Raw genomic sequence first — 14,882 nt, forward strand, 5'->3', positions numbered from 1 at the left:
GAGCTGAAGTCAATGAGCTATTTGTGTTTCAGCCACAAAGACTAAAGGATGTAAGAATCGATGTCAGAATCCTACAATAGCTGGCATTGGAGAGGACAGCCCACGTTCCCTGGTATTATGGAGTGAGAGCGGAATACGATGCAGTATAACAGTTATTTTAAAATATACCCACCCCCAAATGCTCAATAATATATACACTCTATGTGCTTAGATGTACAAAAACAAAAAGAAGAAAAAACATCAAATTCAAGAAGAGTGGTAATTTTTTAAATAGAATACATTTACTCAGCTTTTACACATACAATTCAAATTAAAAAAAATTTTTTTAAATGTTTATTGAGTTTTGAGAGAGAGAGAGAGAGTGCAAGCTGGGGAGGGGCAGAAAGAGAGGGAGACACAGAATCCCAAGCAGGCTCCAGGCTCCAAACTGTCAGCACAGAGCCGGATGCGGGGCTCGAACCCACGAACTGAGAGATCATGACCTGAGCCCAAGTTGGACGTCTAACCAACTGAGCCACCCAGGTGCCTCCTACAATGCACATTTTTTTAAGCACAAATTTGACATTGAGTTAGGTCTACATGAATAAAGTGAGGCATAGAGTCAGATATTAAGTTGAACTATATAAAATAATACCTAATGCAACTTTTGGTCAAAAACAAGGTCTGGTAACAAAGTAATGAATGATTTTCTTGTGTGGCTTATGAGCTGAGGCCCAAGGCAACCGTCTAGAGACGCAGAATGTTTTAGGGGATAAGATAGCAGACAGAGCAGTTCGTGTGTAAGGGTGTGGGAGTTTTGGCCATAAATTTACATAAGCCGCTCCTGTGATAAGGCTACTGTCAACCTGCACAGCAAGCATATGGTACCAGTGTGACTTAATCTGGAATATTATAGCCTATCTGGGCCCCACATCATAAGGCAAACGGGAATAATCAGAGGAGAGGAAGCAGAATTGTGAAAGGATCCAAAATCATATTGTATAAAAAAAGGCTCAAGGGAAAGGGATCTTTTATTTATTTATTATCTTTTCATTTTACTTATTTTTGAGAGAGCGTGTGCAAGCAGGGGAGGGGGGGGGGCGAGAGAGAGTGGGACAGAGGGTCTAAAGTGGGCTCTGCCCTGACAGTGGAGAGCCTGACGCAGGGTTCAAACTCGCGAACCAGGAGATCGTGGCCTGAGCCAAAGTCAGACGCTTAACTGACTGAGCCACCCAGGTGCCCCGGGAAAAGGATCTTTTAAAATAAACTGGCAAATATTTATTACACAAGTAGCTCATCAATACATCTCATTGGGACAGAACAGAACAATACAAAAATAGAACGTAACAAGAAAGACCCTGTTACTTATCTGTGCCCACCCACCCCACGCTGCCCTCCGTGGTGGACCCCGTCAAATTTGGCGTGTGGCTTTCCAGTCACTTTTTCGAGGCGTTTCGTACACACATACGCACAGCTTTTTTACAAAAATGGAATCCGATAAAAATGGAATATTGTCCTACAGTCTGTCCAGTGTAATGCGTCTTGGAGAGCTTTCCATGTGGATATAGGCAGATCTAACTCGCTCCTTTTAGGAATTACACAGTGTTCGGGTAGGGAAACCGTGTCAGGATTCATCTGACAGATGGCTTCAGACGGGCATTTACATTTTCTTCTTTTGTTGCTCTTACGAGCTATCCTTCGGAGAACACTCTTGTATGCGCATCTCTGTGCACCTGACTGTCCTCCGCGATGACGCCCCAGAACTGGAACTTACGCCCCCACCTACGGTGTAGAGCGGTCCGCCTACTTCTGCACACATTTGCCAACGTTTACGTGAAGTGTTTACAAATCTGACGGGAGACTCTTCAGTCTGCAAAGGACCGGGAAGACAGAAGAGGTGTAAGCTGCCTCCAAATATCGAAACAGTTACCACACAGAAGATGCGGAATCTTTGAGCCAACAACTGCGGCTATGGGAGGAAAGCCACAGAGTCAACGTGAAGACCTCACGACGAGGGGCGCCCGGCGGGCTCAGTCGAGTGGGCATCTGACTCTTGTTTTCAGCTCGGGTCATGATCTCCTGGTTTCGTCGGATCGAGCCCCGTGTCGGGCTCTACGCTGACAGCGTGGGATTCATTCTCTCCCTCTCTCTCTGTTCCTCCACTGCTTGTACACTCTCAGTCTCTCTCAAAGTAAATAAACTTAAAAAAAACCAAAACTCATAATGAGTTGGCTGTCTTCCTCTCCCACGGTGGGAAGTCTTCTTCTGTCCCTGTGTGGATAGCTCACTACCCGCCATGTTCTCTGTGCTCTTCTGATGTTCCACAGGCCTTCTGGTTGGCCGTCTCTTAATTTTTCTCTCGTGTTTTCCATCTCTGTTTTTCTTTTTTAAATATTTATTTCATTTCTACATAATCTCTACGCCTAACATGGGGCCTGAACTCAAGAGTCAAGAGTCATGTGATCCACCGACTGAGCCAGCCAGGCGCCCCTGCACCTCTATTTTTCAATCGCACACTGTGGGAGAGTTCAACTTTTTCTTCTTAACGGTCTATTGAAAATATTTAAAATTCTTTTTGGAACAGAAAATACATTTGCAAGTCTGTGTATGTAACGGGATGTATCAACTGTTAGATTGTACGTCAGGCTGAGGGCTCCCTGACTGCCAGAATGAGACCTTTCAGCTACAACTTCATGCTATATAAAACTCAGCATTTCTTTTCAAGTTTATTTTACTTTGAGAGAGAGAAAGAGAAAGAGAAAGAGAGAGAGAGAGGGAATGAATATATGAGAGTGGGGGAGGGGCAGAGAGGGAGACTCCCAAGCAGGCTCTGTGCTGATAGCTGGGGGGCTCGATCTCACAGTTCGCGAGAAGGTTCAATTTAATTTGTAATAGCTAGAAAATGTAAAACTATCCAAACACCCCTCAACAGGCAAATGGAGAAACAATTGTGCTGTATCTACACAGTGAGATCCTACTTAGCAATAAAAAGAATTACGGAATGTTGCACAAACTATGGAACACACAACCAGGTGGATGAATCAAGATCATTACACCCAATGAAAGATGCCAGGCAAAAAAAAAAAAAAAAAAAAAAAAGAAAGAAAGAAAAGCACATATACTGAATGATTCCGTTTACGTACAATTCTAGAAAATGCAACCTAATCTGTGTAACAGAAGGCAGACCGGTGGTTGCCTGGAGCCTGGGGTAGCGGGAGGGATAGATCACAAAGGACTTGGGGAAATCTGTTGGGAGGGGAGTTGTAATCCCCTCTGTGGCGATGGTTTCATGGGTATGTGTGTATATGCACACACATATATCTGATCAAACACACATTTTTTAAACAGGTACAGCTCACTGTATGCTAATTATACCTCAACAAAGTTGGGGAAGTAATGGGAAAAACCCACCCAGATCAGCCACAGAAACCACTAACACCCCAGAAGCCCCTGACCCACGTCACCTTACAATCCCTTCTCTTTTCTCTCCAAAGCAACCTAACCTTGACAGCAAACATCACAGTTTGACTTCTGAACTTTATAGAAAACACAGTTACACAGTACATACTTTTGTTCCCAGCTTCTTTCCATCAACACTGTGGGATTTATCCACGGGTTGTGTATCTCCCTAGTTAGTTCGTTCGCCGCGGCACAGTATTCCTTTGTAGAAATAGGAGGCATTCAGCCGTTCGACTCGTTCCATCTGGTGCTGGGCAAAAGGGATGCTTCTAGTTCTTGGCTGATAATAGTGCTGCTAGGTTTCGTTTTAGTAAACAGAGCCGAAGAGTTTCCCAAAGTGATGGAATAAGAAAGTTCTAGTTGCTTCACGTATTTTCCGATCTTTGGTATTTTAAGTGTTTGAATATTAGCCACTTTAGAGGTTGTGAGTCGTCTTTGTGGTATTAATCTGCATTTTCTCTATTACCTTTTCAAATGCCTTTTGTACGTTTGAATATTCTCTATTCAATTCTCTTTCCTGTTTTCTATTTCTGTCTTTTTTTTTTATTGACTTATAGTTCTTCATATATTCTGGATGCAAGCTTTTGGTCAATTATATGTGCTGTAAGTATTTCTTTCCATTCTGTGGCTTGCCTTTTATTTTCCTGTAGTTGTATCTTTTTTTTTTAATGTTTATTTATTTTTGAGAGAGAGAGAGAGAGAGAGCAGGGGAGGGGCAGAGAGAGAGAGAGGGAGACACAGAATCCGAAGCAGGCTCCAGGCTCTGAGCTGTCAGCACAGAGCCTGATGCAGGGCTCGAACCCACAGATCACAAGATCATGACCTGAGCCAAAGTCGGAAGCTTAACCAACTGAGCCACCCAGGTACCCCCCACCTACCCCCTTACCAGTTTTAAAGAGAAAGGTTTTTTGTTTGTTTATTTTTTTAAGTAGTCTCTATGCCCCATGTGGAGCTTGAACTCATAACCTCAAGATCAAGAGTCACGTGCTCTACAGACTGAGCCAGCCAGACACCAAAGTTTTTTTTTCTCCCCAAAGAGAAAGTTTTTAACACTTCACTAGTAAGTGAAGTAAGTATCTGCTTTAAGTTGTTTTGGTAAATACTCCGTTAGATTTGGGGATATCCTTTCTATTCCCAGTTTGATAACAGTATTTATTTTTCTCCCAGGGAGGGATGTTTAATTTTGTAAGACAGCTTTTCTGCATCTATCGAGATGCTCTTAGGGATTCTCTTTTCTCTCTTAATGTGGTGAATTACACTAAAATTTTTTTCTGAATAAATGATCATCTTCAAGAGTCGGACCTGCTAGTCTTTTAACAAACATCTAAGGCGACTCTGTAATTTAAAGGTTGATAACATACACTCTTACAACCTTGTCCGCTTTCCGGACAGATAAAAGGAAAACTGCGTCGCAATCGGTCTTCTTTTTGAAAAGTAGCCTGGCACTTCCTCAAAAGCTTAAATGAGCTACCGCGTGGCTCAGCGACTCCACTTCTAGGCAAAGACCCAACGGAAACGACAACACACGTCTATGTGAAACCTTATACACAAGCTTTCAGGCAGCCTTACTCGTAACAGCCCGAGAGTGGCAGCGACCGAGGAACAGATAAGGAAGACGGGCTGAGTCCACACAACGGAATGTTATTTGTCAACAAAAGAAGTACCGGTAACGCACAAACCAGGCGGATGGGCCTTCACAACATGGGGCCACAGCAAAGAATCCCGTCCCCAAAGACCACACGTCGCATGATTCGTTCACGGTCAACGTCCAGAACGGGTGGACGGAAATCAGATTAGCGGTTGCCGAGGTACGGGGGGTGCGGCTTTTGAGGGGAAATGAGGAGTTACTGCTAAAAAATAAGTGGGGTTTCTTTCGGGAGTGATGAAGATATTCTGAAACGGACTGTGAGAATGTCTGCACAAGCCACGAACTGAACTATGAACTGAAAACCAGTTGTCCACTTCCTGTAAATGGGTGTGTGCAAGGTATCAGTAAAGCTGCATTAAAACAAACAAAAAAAAAAACCTGACCTTTTAAATATTTACTGTAATCAGACATGGTTTTCTACCAACGGCTCCCAGAATCAATCAGTCAGGCTGCCACACGCAGGTTGGGTGTGACGTGCAAAATGGATTATACTTTGAAGGCTGGTTAACTGGGAAGCAGATTTCTGCAGAGGTCCCCAACCCCCCAAATGAAGGGGACTAAAGCATGGCAAGACAGTTCCGACAACATATTCTGGGCAGGAAAACCAACTTCCAAAGTTGGTGGAAAAGAGAGCGGGAAGCAGCATGGAGGGCGTATCACTCGGCGAACCACTGACACAAGGTTTTAACTACGGTTCCGACAGAATTCTCGGGGACAGACGCCTTTTCCTGGACCTCCTTGGATTATTACGCATCTTTACTCATGGGTAAGGCATCTTTTCAAAGTGGGACTGTTGATTCAACATCCACTTTTATATATGCTGAAGCAATTCAAACCTATTTTAATAAATTCCATGTGCACTATTAGCTTGTGAATGCTCTGTATATTTTTAAGATATTCAAAGAACCCAAAATAGAAAAGGCATATTGAAATGAACAACCTCAGACAAATTTTCCCCGAGTTAATATACTACATAATTTGAGCAAGGTATAGGATTGAGAAATTTGTCCTTGTTGGATTATGAAAGTGACTAAATATTTTGGGGCGCCTGGGTGGCTCAGTCAGTTAAGTGTTGGATTCTTGATTTCACCTCAAGCCACGACCTCACTGTTTGTGAGTTCAAACCCCACATTAGGCTCTGTGCTAACAGCATGGAGCCTGCTGGGGATCCTCTCTCTGTCCATCTCTATCTCTCCTCCCTCTCAACAATAAATAATAAAACATTAAAAAATAAAAGGGACTAAATATTTTATTGTAATCTAAAATAAATAAAAGTAACAAAAATAAAGTAATAAAAAATAATAATCTCAATCACTTTACAAATAGAAAGTCTGAACTTCTGAGTTCATATTTTTGCTGAGTAAAGTCTGAGATAAAAGATTAAGCTTTCCACCATCAAAGGAGACTTTGTCAGACCAATATTCTATTTTCCTTGTAAATTCCACAAGAAAATATACTTTGAACAAAATAGTACGTCCAGTCCTTTGAGGTGAGAAACAGCAAGCTACTCGGGATATTTTGGTAAAAATAAAACTTAAGTTAGCTTTCAACTTCCAAATTAAATTAATGAAATTAACTATTTGTTCAGGTGGAGGATGGGTGGGGATAGGGAAGATAAAATTACCCGTCGCTGGTGCTAAAAACAGGAGGGGTTGGCAAATGTTCAGTTAGTTTAACGTTGTTAACTTGAAGCTTTAGAGAAAAATAAAAAAGTTACATGGCATAAATGGAACGTATACTCAGAAAATCTGTAATTCATAATTCTGGAAAAATTGCTACATTCCCTTTCGTTTAAAGAACAGCTCTTCTGTTTTATTTACTGCTTTTTGAGATTCACAGAGAAAGAGCATGCACGTGGGGGAGTGGCGAGGGGGGGGGGGGACAGAGGATCTGAAGCGGTCTCTGTGCTGATGACAGCGAGCCCGATGCGGGGCTTGAACTCAAGACCCCTGAGATCATGACCTGAGCCAAAGCTGGAAGCTTAACTGACTGAGCCACCCAGGCACCCCACAAAGGAGGTACTTTGCGCATAAATCCATCTGTCTGTGACAAAGACGGGTATCAAAAACACTCCCGAACATACTTCTGATACTATTTATAGTTTGCATCTCTCCAAAAATCAACACAATTTGCAATAGCATTCATTTAAGTTTTTCTTTATAAAAAAATTTTTTTTAAATGTTTATTTTTGAGCGACAGAGCACGAGCGGGGGAGGAGCAGAGAGAGACGGAGACACAGAATCCAAAACAGGCTCCAGGCTCTGAGCTGTCAGCACAGAGCCCAACATGGGTCTCGAACCCATGAATTGCAAGCTCGTGACCTGAGCCGAAGTCGGATGCTTAACTGACAGAGCCACCCAAGCGCCCCTAAACAATTTAAGGTTCGATTCTCTAAGTAAACACGTGATTTAGGCTTTTCCTTCCTTGGGAAACGTATCATTCTACAGTAATCTGATACGTCGTGCCTTGATCTTATCCCATGAACCTGAATGCCAGGTTTATGTTTAAATGCTAGTGCTTTTGTAACATTAACATAATGAGTGAATACGTTTTATTTATTTTTGAAGATTTAAATTTTAAGTAATCTCTATGCCCAACGTGGGGCTCAAACTCACGACTCTGAGATCAAGAGCCGAACGCTCCACAGACTGGGCCAGCCGGGAATCCCGAGTGAGTGTGTTTGAAACATATTATTACCAATGCCCAGGTTATGTTTACCAGTTGGAATGATTTTACTAAATGTTTTGAGAGTTTTGCATTGTGAGACTCAATCAAGATATCAACGTGAGTAGACTGTCGATCTGTTACCACTTGGAGATCCCCTAAAATCAGTCACTGTCTGCTTCATCTTTTTACGCCCATGGAAGTGCCATATTTTCTTTGGACATCATCAGACTTCCTAGGTGTTTGAGTAATGTTCTTTTTTTTTATTTCTTTTTTTAATTTTTTTTTTTGAGAGAGCGAGTGAGCCAGGACAAGAACAGGGGAGGGGCAGAGAGAGGGTGACAGAGGATCCGAAGCAGGCTCCGTACTGACAGTAGAGAGCCCAGACATGGGGCGTGAACCCACAGACTGTGAGATCATGACCTGAGCTGAAGTCGGACACTAAACCAACTGGGCCACCCAGATACCCCTTCAAGGAATGTTTTAACGTTTAAGGAGTTTTGCCATTTTGTCAATTCTGGTATGTCGTTAATATCGTATCCATATTAAATTTTCTTGGAAACGTAATGGAGGAGCCTCTGGACATGTAGTTCATTCTGTGAGGCAGGAAGCTAGGCACGGGCGACGGGAGGGCGGGCCTTAGACGTCCCTGACAGGGAGCCCCAGCCGAGGGCCGCCCAGGGAGCACCCCAGTGCAGCCACCTAGGAGTCGGTGTGCGGTTACAACATCCCAGCAGAGGAAGAGCTGTCTGTTAAGCTTCTTGCCCTTGTGCGGAGAGCAGCGCTTGTCCTTACCTGACCTGCGCCTCTAGAATAGAAATGATGCGGTTTCCGACTCCATGCAGGCATTTCCCCTACATCTTGGGTTTGGTTTTGTTTTTTGAATTTATTTTTGAGAGAGCGCAAGCAGGCGACGGGCAGAAAGAGCGGGACAGAGGATCCGAAGTGGGCTCCACGCTCACAGCAGTAGGCCCGATGAGGGGCTCGGACTCCCGAACCGTGAGATCACGACTTGAGCTGAAGTCGGATGCTTAACCTGAGCCACCCAGGTGCCCCTCGAGTATATCCCGGGAAAGGACAGGAGGAGTCGGCTGATTATCACATTATCAGGGCCTGTCAGGCTGTGGGCTCTGCGGACTGGCGCGCTCCTCCCCACGAACGGACTTTCATAAAACCTTGTCTGCTCTACCTGCGCTCTGCTGTCCTCCAATTCTTCATTGTGGCAGAGAAAAGAACCGAGGCCTCTTTCCTTTCCCATCTCCCTCTTGGTAACAATTCGAGCTTCTGGGCTTTTTTTCAATAACTTTTTAAAAAAAGTTTATTGGGGCGCCTGGGTGGCTCAGTTGGTTGAGCATCTGACTTCAGCTCAGGTCATGATCTCGCAGTTTGTGAGTTCGAGCCCCACGTCAGGCTCTGTGCTGACAATTCAGAGCCTGGAGCCTGCTTCTGAGTCTGTGTCTCCATCTCTCTCTGCCTCTCCCCTGCTCATTCTCTGCCTCTCTCTCTGTCAAAAATAAATAAACTTTAAAATAAATAAATAAATAAAATAAAAAAAAGTTTATTTATTTATTTTGAGAGCAGGAGAGTGAGCGAGAGTGGGAGAGGGGCAAAGAGAAAGGGTGAGAGACAGAATCCCAAGCAGGCTCCTCACTGGCAGAGTGAAGCTCGACGCGGGGCTCGAACCCACTAACTATGAGATCGTAACCTGAACCGAGGTCAGACTGACTGAGCCACCCAGGTGTCCCAAGACTTTTTCACTTTAAATGGTGGGAAAGTTCAGGGAAGGCATGGAAATATAAAGTGACTTGGGCAAGTAGAAACAGAATTTAGTTTTAATGATTTTTTAAAAGTTTTTTAATGTTTATTTTTGAGAGAGACAGAGCACAAGGAGAGGAAGTGCAGAGAGAGAGAGAGGGAGACACAGATTCAGAAGCAGGTTCCAGGCTCTGAGCTGTCAGCAAAGAGCCCGACGTGGGGCTTGAACACAAAGAACTGTGACCTGAGCCGAAGGTGGATGCTTAACCGACTGAGCCACCCAGAAGTCCCAAAATTTTGTAAATATTCTATGTGAACTTGAAAATAATAGGTACCCTATAGCTGGTAGGTATAATATTCTATACATGCCAGCATGATCGAGTTTGTTAACTGTGTTGTTAAAATCTATATCCTTATTAGATATATTTTAAAGCTGACAGCAGAGAGCCCGATGCAGGGTAAGCTCTATGCCCAACGTGGGGCCTGAACTCACAACCCAAGATCAAGAGTCACGTGGTCTATCAACTGAGTCAGCCAGGAACCCCTCCTGAATAGATTTTTTGACTACTTGTTTTATTAGTTACTAAGAGGGCTATGGAAACTGTCCTTCTATAGAGTGGGATTATCTTTTCCTTTGAATTTTGTCAATTTTTGCTTTATGTATTTGGAAGTCATCATCAGGTACATATAAATTTCAAGTTATTATCTTGAAATTATAACTTTTCATCATTAAGAAGCAAACTTCTTTATATCCAATATCTGTTGCCCTGAATTTTACTGTCAGATATTAATATAGCCGTCAGACCTTCTGTTATTTTAAAACTTTGCCCTGTATATCTTTTCATACATTTAAAACTTCATATTTTCAGGATCCTTTAATATTAAATGTGTCTCTTGTGTTCATCATAGAGTTGGGGTTTTATTTTTCATCCAGTTTGGCAATCTTTGCCTTTTATTCAAAAGAGCCCGAAGTGGGCTCCACGCTGACAGCAGTGAGCCTGATGCAGGGCTTGAACTTTATTAATGTTAAATATAACTACTGATTTGGGGCACCTGGCTGGCTCCATCGGTAGAGTATTCAACTCTTGATCTTGGGGTTGTATGTTCAAACCCCACATTGGGTGGAGAGATCATTTAAAACAATAAAATCTTAGGGGGGGGAGTAAAACAATAAAATCTTGGAGCACTTGGGTGGCTCAGTTGGTTAAGTGTCCAACTTCGGCTCAGGATATGATCTCACAGTTTGTGAGTTCGAGCCCCAAGTTGGGCTCTGTGCTGACAGCTCAGAGCCTGGAGCCTGCTTCGGATTCTGTGTCTCCCTCTCTCTCTGCCCTGTCCCTTCTCATGCTCTGTTTCTTTGTATCTCAAAAATAAACATTAAAAAAATTTTTTTTAATAAAAGAACCACGGTTTTTGTCATCAGTCTTACAATAATTGGATTTTTATAATGGGAACTGTTTTTAATCATAAATCAAACAAAACTAACGATAAAACATATCAAGGCATCTAGACTTCTAAAAAGTTCTCTCATGCCAAGAAGCAAGCCAACATCCAATCGGGCCTCCATTCGAAGTAGGGAGCGCTAAGCAGGCTAAGGCGAGCCCAGTAGTTAGTTCAAGGTGTGGAGCGCAGACGCAGGGAAAGTCCTAGCTGGTGACACGGAAGTGAAGTGACTTGATTGTGCATAAAGACGGAAGAGATGACGAAGTGATCTGAGGAGGTGCAGTGGGGGAGCGTAGCGAAAAGGGCAGGGGTAGAGCTGCTGGAAACCAAGACTAAGAATTAAGAGTCCAGCAGGAAAGAAGCAGGTGCACATATTTTTACGTTTAGGACGTGTCACGGCAAAATGTCACGGTTAATTTTCTGCTCTCTTTGATAAGCCCTGTCTCTGTCGATACTAATGTCATATTGCACCTAAGTGAGTTAAGCTGGGACCCAGAAGCCCGTTTGTGTATTTGTACTATCAAGCAGCAGATGATCTTAGACTGAAATCCCTTGACGTCTTCGGTCTTCAGTTTCCAATTTCACAAAACGGAGGTTCAACTTAGAAAATCCGAAGTCAAGTTCAGATAAAAAAATCCCATCATCCTAAAAGAAGACTGTTCCCCTCTCACTCGGGTATCGCTTGTCCATGCGTTTGCCCGCACACACTAGAGACGGATGGGGAACGCTGACTCCCTCTCCTGCAGAGGCGGGTAACTAGCTACAGTGCTCGCCCAGGCCGGTCACGAGCCCGCCGTTACGTCCAAATTCCCACAAGACCATGTGCAACCACGTGGAGACAGCACTTGGGATGAAATCTATTTGCCACCCTATACATCCATAAGCAAGTTATGACTTCCAGTATACCTCAAACACTTTCCTAGCGAAGTTTTTACATTTTTAAAGAAACTCTGATAATTCTCTCCTATGAATAAAATGGGGACTCTCACGTTTTTGGACCGATTAGATGAACAGAATAGGATATAAATACTGTCAAGATAATCTGAATATGCCAATTTATGTATTTCTGGATTTTATTCATTCCGGATCACTTTTCATAACCACTGTTAACACGACTTCCTTAGTCAGAGGTGCCAACGCTAGGGGGCCTACCTTCACGCAAACTGTCAACGAACCCAGCAAACCCATTAATCCCGTTCAACTGGACACTCGGTGGCATAATGAGGTCTGGGGTAACGAACCGCATTGCACTGACAATTTGCTCGGCTGTGTTCAGTACAACGAGAGATAAAGATAGCAAATGAGGATTTAACAATAACATTTATCTCAAGGTTTTCGTCTGTAAAAAATTTGTACATCCTCAGATAACAGAAGTCCCCACCATTTGAAAATTAGACAAGCAAACAAAAAAGAGAAATATCCTTACCAATTTTTCTGCTTCGGTGTTCATTTCCCTTAATTTTTTGATATGTTCCTTTTTAATCATGAGGATTTTTGATAATTTGGTCTACGGACAAAGACAAAGAAATGTTTCGGAATAAATAGCGGCCTTTAAGTAAAAGAGACATCAAATTACCAATTTCTCGACTATGGTATTTTAGCAGATTTTAGCGTTGCAAAATAAATAAATGTAGCACAGGCGTTTTTATTTTATAAATCTGATTGGCTGGCAGCAAAATATTTAAAAAAAAAAATCCACTGTAACCAGGACATGTCAAAAGGACTAAGCAGTCAGCCTGAACAAGCTTTCACTGGCCCAACATGGGACAATTCAGGGACCAATAAGAACAACCCCTTCAATGGATGGAAGCACAAATATGTTGAAACTTAGGAGTTCAAACCGATGCCGTAAAACCATTAATCATTACTGGAGAATGCTAGTGACCAAACTCATTATTTTATAAGCTGGAAGACAAAGAGAAAGAATCCTGTGTTTACCCCGTCTTCCTATACAAACCATATAAACCCGGTTATCGGGTAACCGGATAACAGGTTAGGGGAAGTTTTTCTTTATAAAGCTATTTCAGTTAATAAACAAAGAAGGACTGACAGAACGAGAGCAGTGCCACGCTGCAATGCTAATGAATGGTTACATCGAGGCACTGATCGTCACCGCAGCCACGTCACATAAAGGAACGTAGAAAATGTGCGGGTCTCCTGTCAGAACAAAAAATTCCCACAAAAGTAGTTTCTTCAACAAGTAAGTCGTATGGGAAAAAGAACATTTGACGGCCTCGAAGTGTATTTATTTTGAGAGAGAGAGAACACATGCGCATGCAAGGACAAAGCGCAGAGAGAATCTTAAGCAGGCTCCGGGCTGTCAGCACAGGGTCTGATGCGGGGCTCAAACCCACAAACCGTGAGATCACGGCCTGAGCCGATGTCGGACACTTCACTGACCGAGCAGCCCAGGCGCCCCTCTTTTTCTGTCTTTTAATTATTATTTTTTTAATGTTTATTTTTGAAAGAGAGAGAGCATGTGCGTGCGTGCGTGCGAGAGGGGGAGGGGGCAGAGAGAGAGAGGGACAGGGGATCCAAAGTGGACTCTGCTCTGACAGCAGTGAGCCTGACACAGGGCTCGAACTCACAAACCATTAGATCACGACTTGAGCCGAAGTCGGTCGGTCACCCAACTGAGCTCACACAACTTAGTTGTGTTTCTTTAAAAAAAAGAAAACAACGGGGCACCTGGGTGGCTCAGTTGGGTGAGCGTCCGACTTCGGCTCAGGTCATGATCTCGTGGCTTGTGAGTTCCAGCCCCGAGTCAGGCTCTGTGCCGACCGCTCAGAAGCTGGAGCCTGCTTCGGATTCTGTGTCTCCCTCTCTCTTTCTGCCCTTGGCCTGCTCATGGTCTGTCTCTCAACAAATAAATGTTAAAAAAAAAATTTTATAAAAAAAAGAAAAAAAGAACCCTTATCTCTTAGAGATACAAACTAATACATTTACATATAAAGGATATGATGTTTAGTGTCTGCTTCTCAATAATGCAAAAGGGAGACCAGGGTGGGAGCAGCAATGATATCAGACCAGCCAGCTGGTGGACGGGCACACAGAGACGTAGTAAACGAAGCTACTGCTTTTAAGTCTGTACATTTTCAACAATAAAGACGCCCTAAGAAATTGGCCTCTAAGTTGATCCGGGCAGAGGGGCTGGTAAGACATGCCCCAGGACTGTCATGGGACAGACCGTATTTAGTGACTGTATTTAGATCTCTGGACAGGCCTCCCTTCTCCTCCAAGGTGCTGGATTTTCATGGAACTATGTGTGATTCTTTAGAGTTGGAAGCAGTAAAAGATGGCAAGGGTCCCTTTTTTGTTTCTATTTCAGTTTTGTGGTGTTTGCTTTTGATAGAAAATCATGACGTTTCCTTTGAATTCTTTTCAAAACTGAGTCTTCTCTGAAAAAGCAGACCAGTCTCTTTAGATTCCTCAAAATCCCTAATCCCAGGAAATAAAAAGTTTCCTCGAGGGACGCCTGGGGGGCTCAGTCGGTTAAGTGTCCGACTTCAGCTCAGGTCATGATCTCACTGTGGGTTTGAGCCTCACTTCGGGCTCTGTGCTGATGGCTCGGAGCCTGGAACCTGCTTTGGATTCTGTCTCCCTCTCTCTCCCCCTCCCCCACTCATGCTCTGTCTCTCAAAAATAAACATTAAAAAAAAAAAACATTAAAAAAAGTTCCCTCGAAAAGAAAATTCATTGTAAACTATGAATTATGAAAACTTGCAAAATTTTTTAGTATTTATTTTGTCATAAGAAAAAATATTCAGAACAGAAGAAGATAAAAATATATCTACTTCAGAGGTGTCTGGCTGACTCAGTCAGTAGAGGGTGCAACTCTTAATCTCAAGGTCATGAGTTCAAGCCCCACTTTGGGCAGAGAGATTACTTAAATATGTATATATTTCAAAGCTTAATATTAACAAGAGCAACCTGC

At 43.1% G+C, this 14,882-nt stretch overlaps 1 protein-coding gene across 10 annotated transcripts in view; it reads right to left on the bottom strand.

The window, feature by feature from the left end:
- LIN9 (lin-9 DREAM MuvB core complex component) overlaps positions 1–14,882 on the bottom strand; it is a 61,813-nt gene that overhangs the window by 9,470 nt on the left and 37,461 nt on the right. For 9 of the 10 annotated variants that reach the window (XM_042975917.1, XM_042975922.1, XM_042975926.1 and 6 more), the window contains one exon: positions 12,375–12,455. In XM_042975917.1, the coding sequence (XP_042831851.1) occupies positions 12,375–12,455 (81 nt within the window). Of the gene's footprint in view, positions 1–1,242; positions 1,850–12,374; positions 12,456–14,882 lie in introns of those variants that run through there. The other variant, XM_042975925.1, reaches the window with a different exon arrangement.

The sequence above is a fragment of the Panthera tigris genome, chromosome F3, assembly GCF_018350195.1.
Source record: "Panthera tigris isolate Pti1 chromosome F3, P.tigris_Pti1_mat1.1, whole genome shotgun sequence".
In the NCBI taxonomy this organism is placed as follows: domain Eukaryota; kingdom Metazoa; phylum Chordata; class Mammalia; order Carnivora; family Felidae; genus Panthera; species Panthera tigris.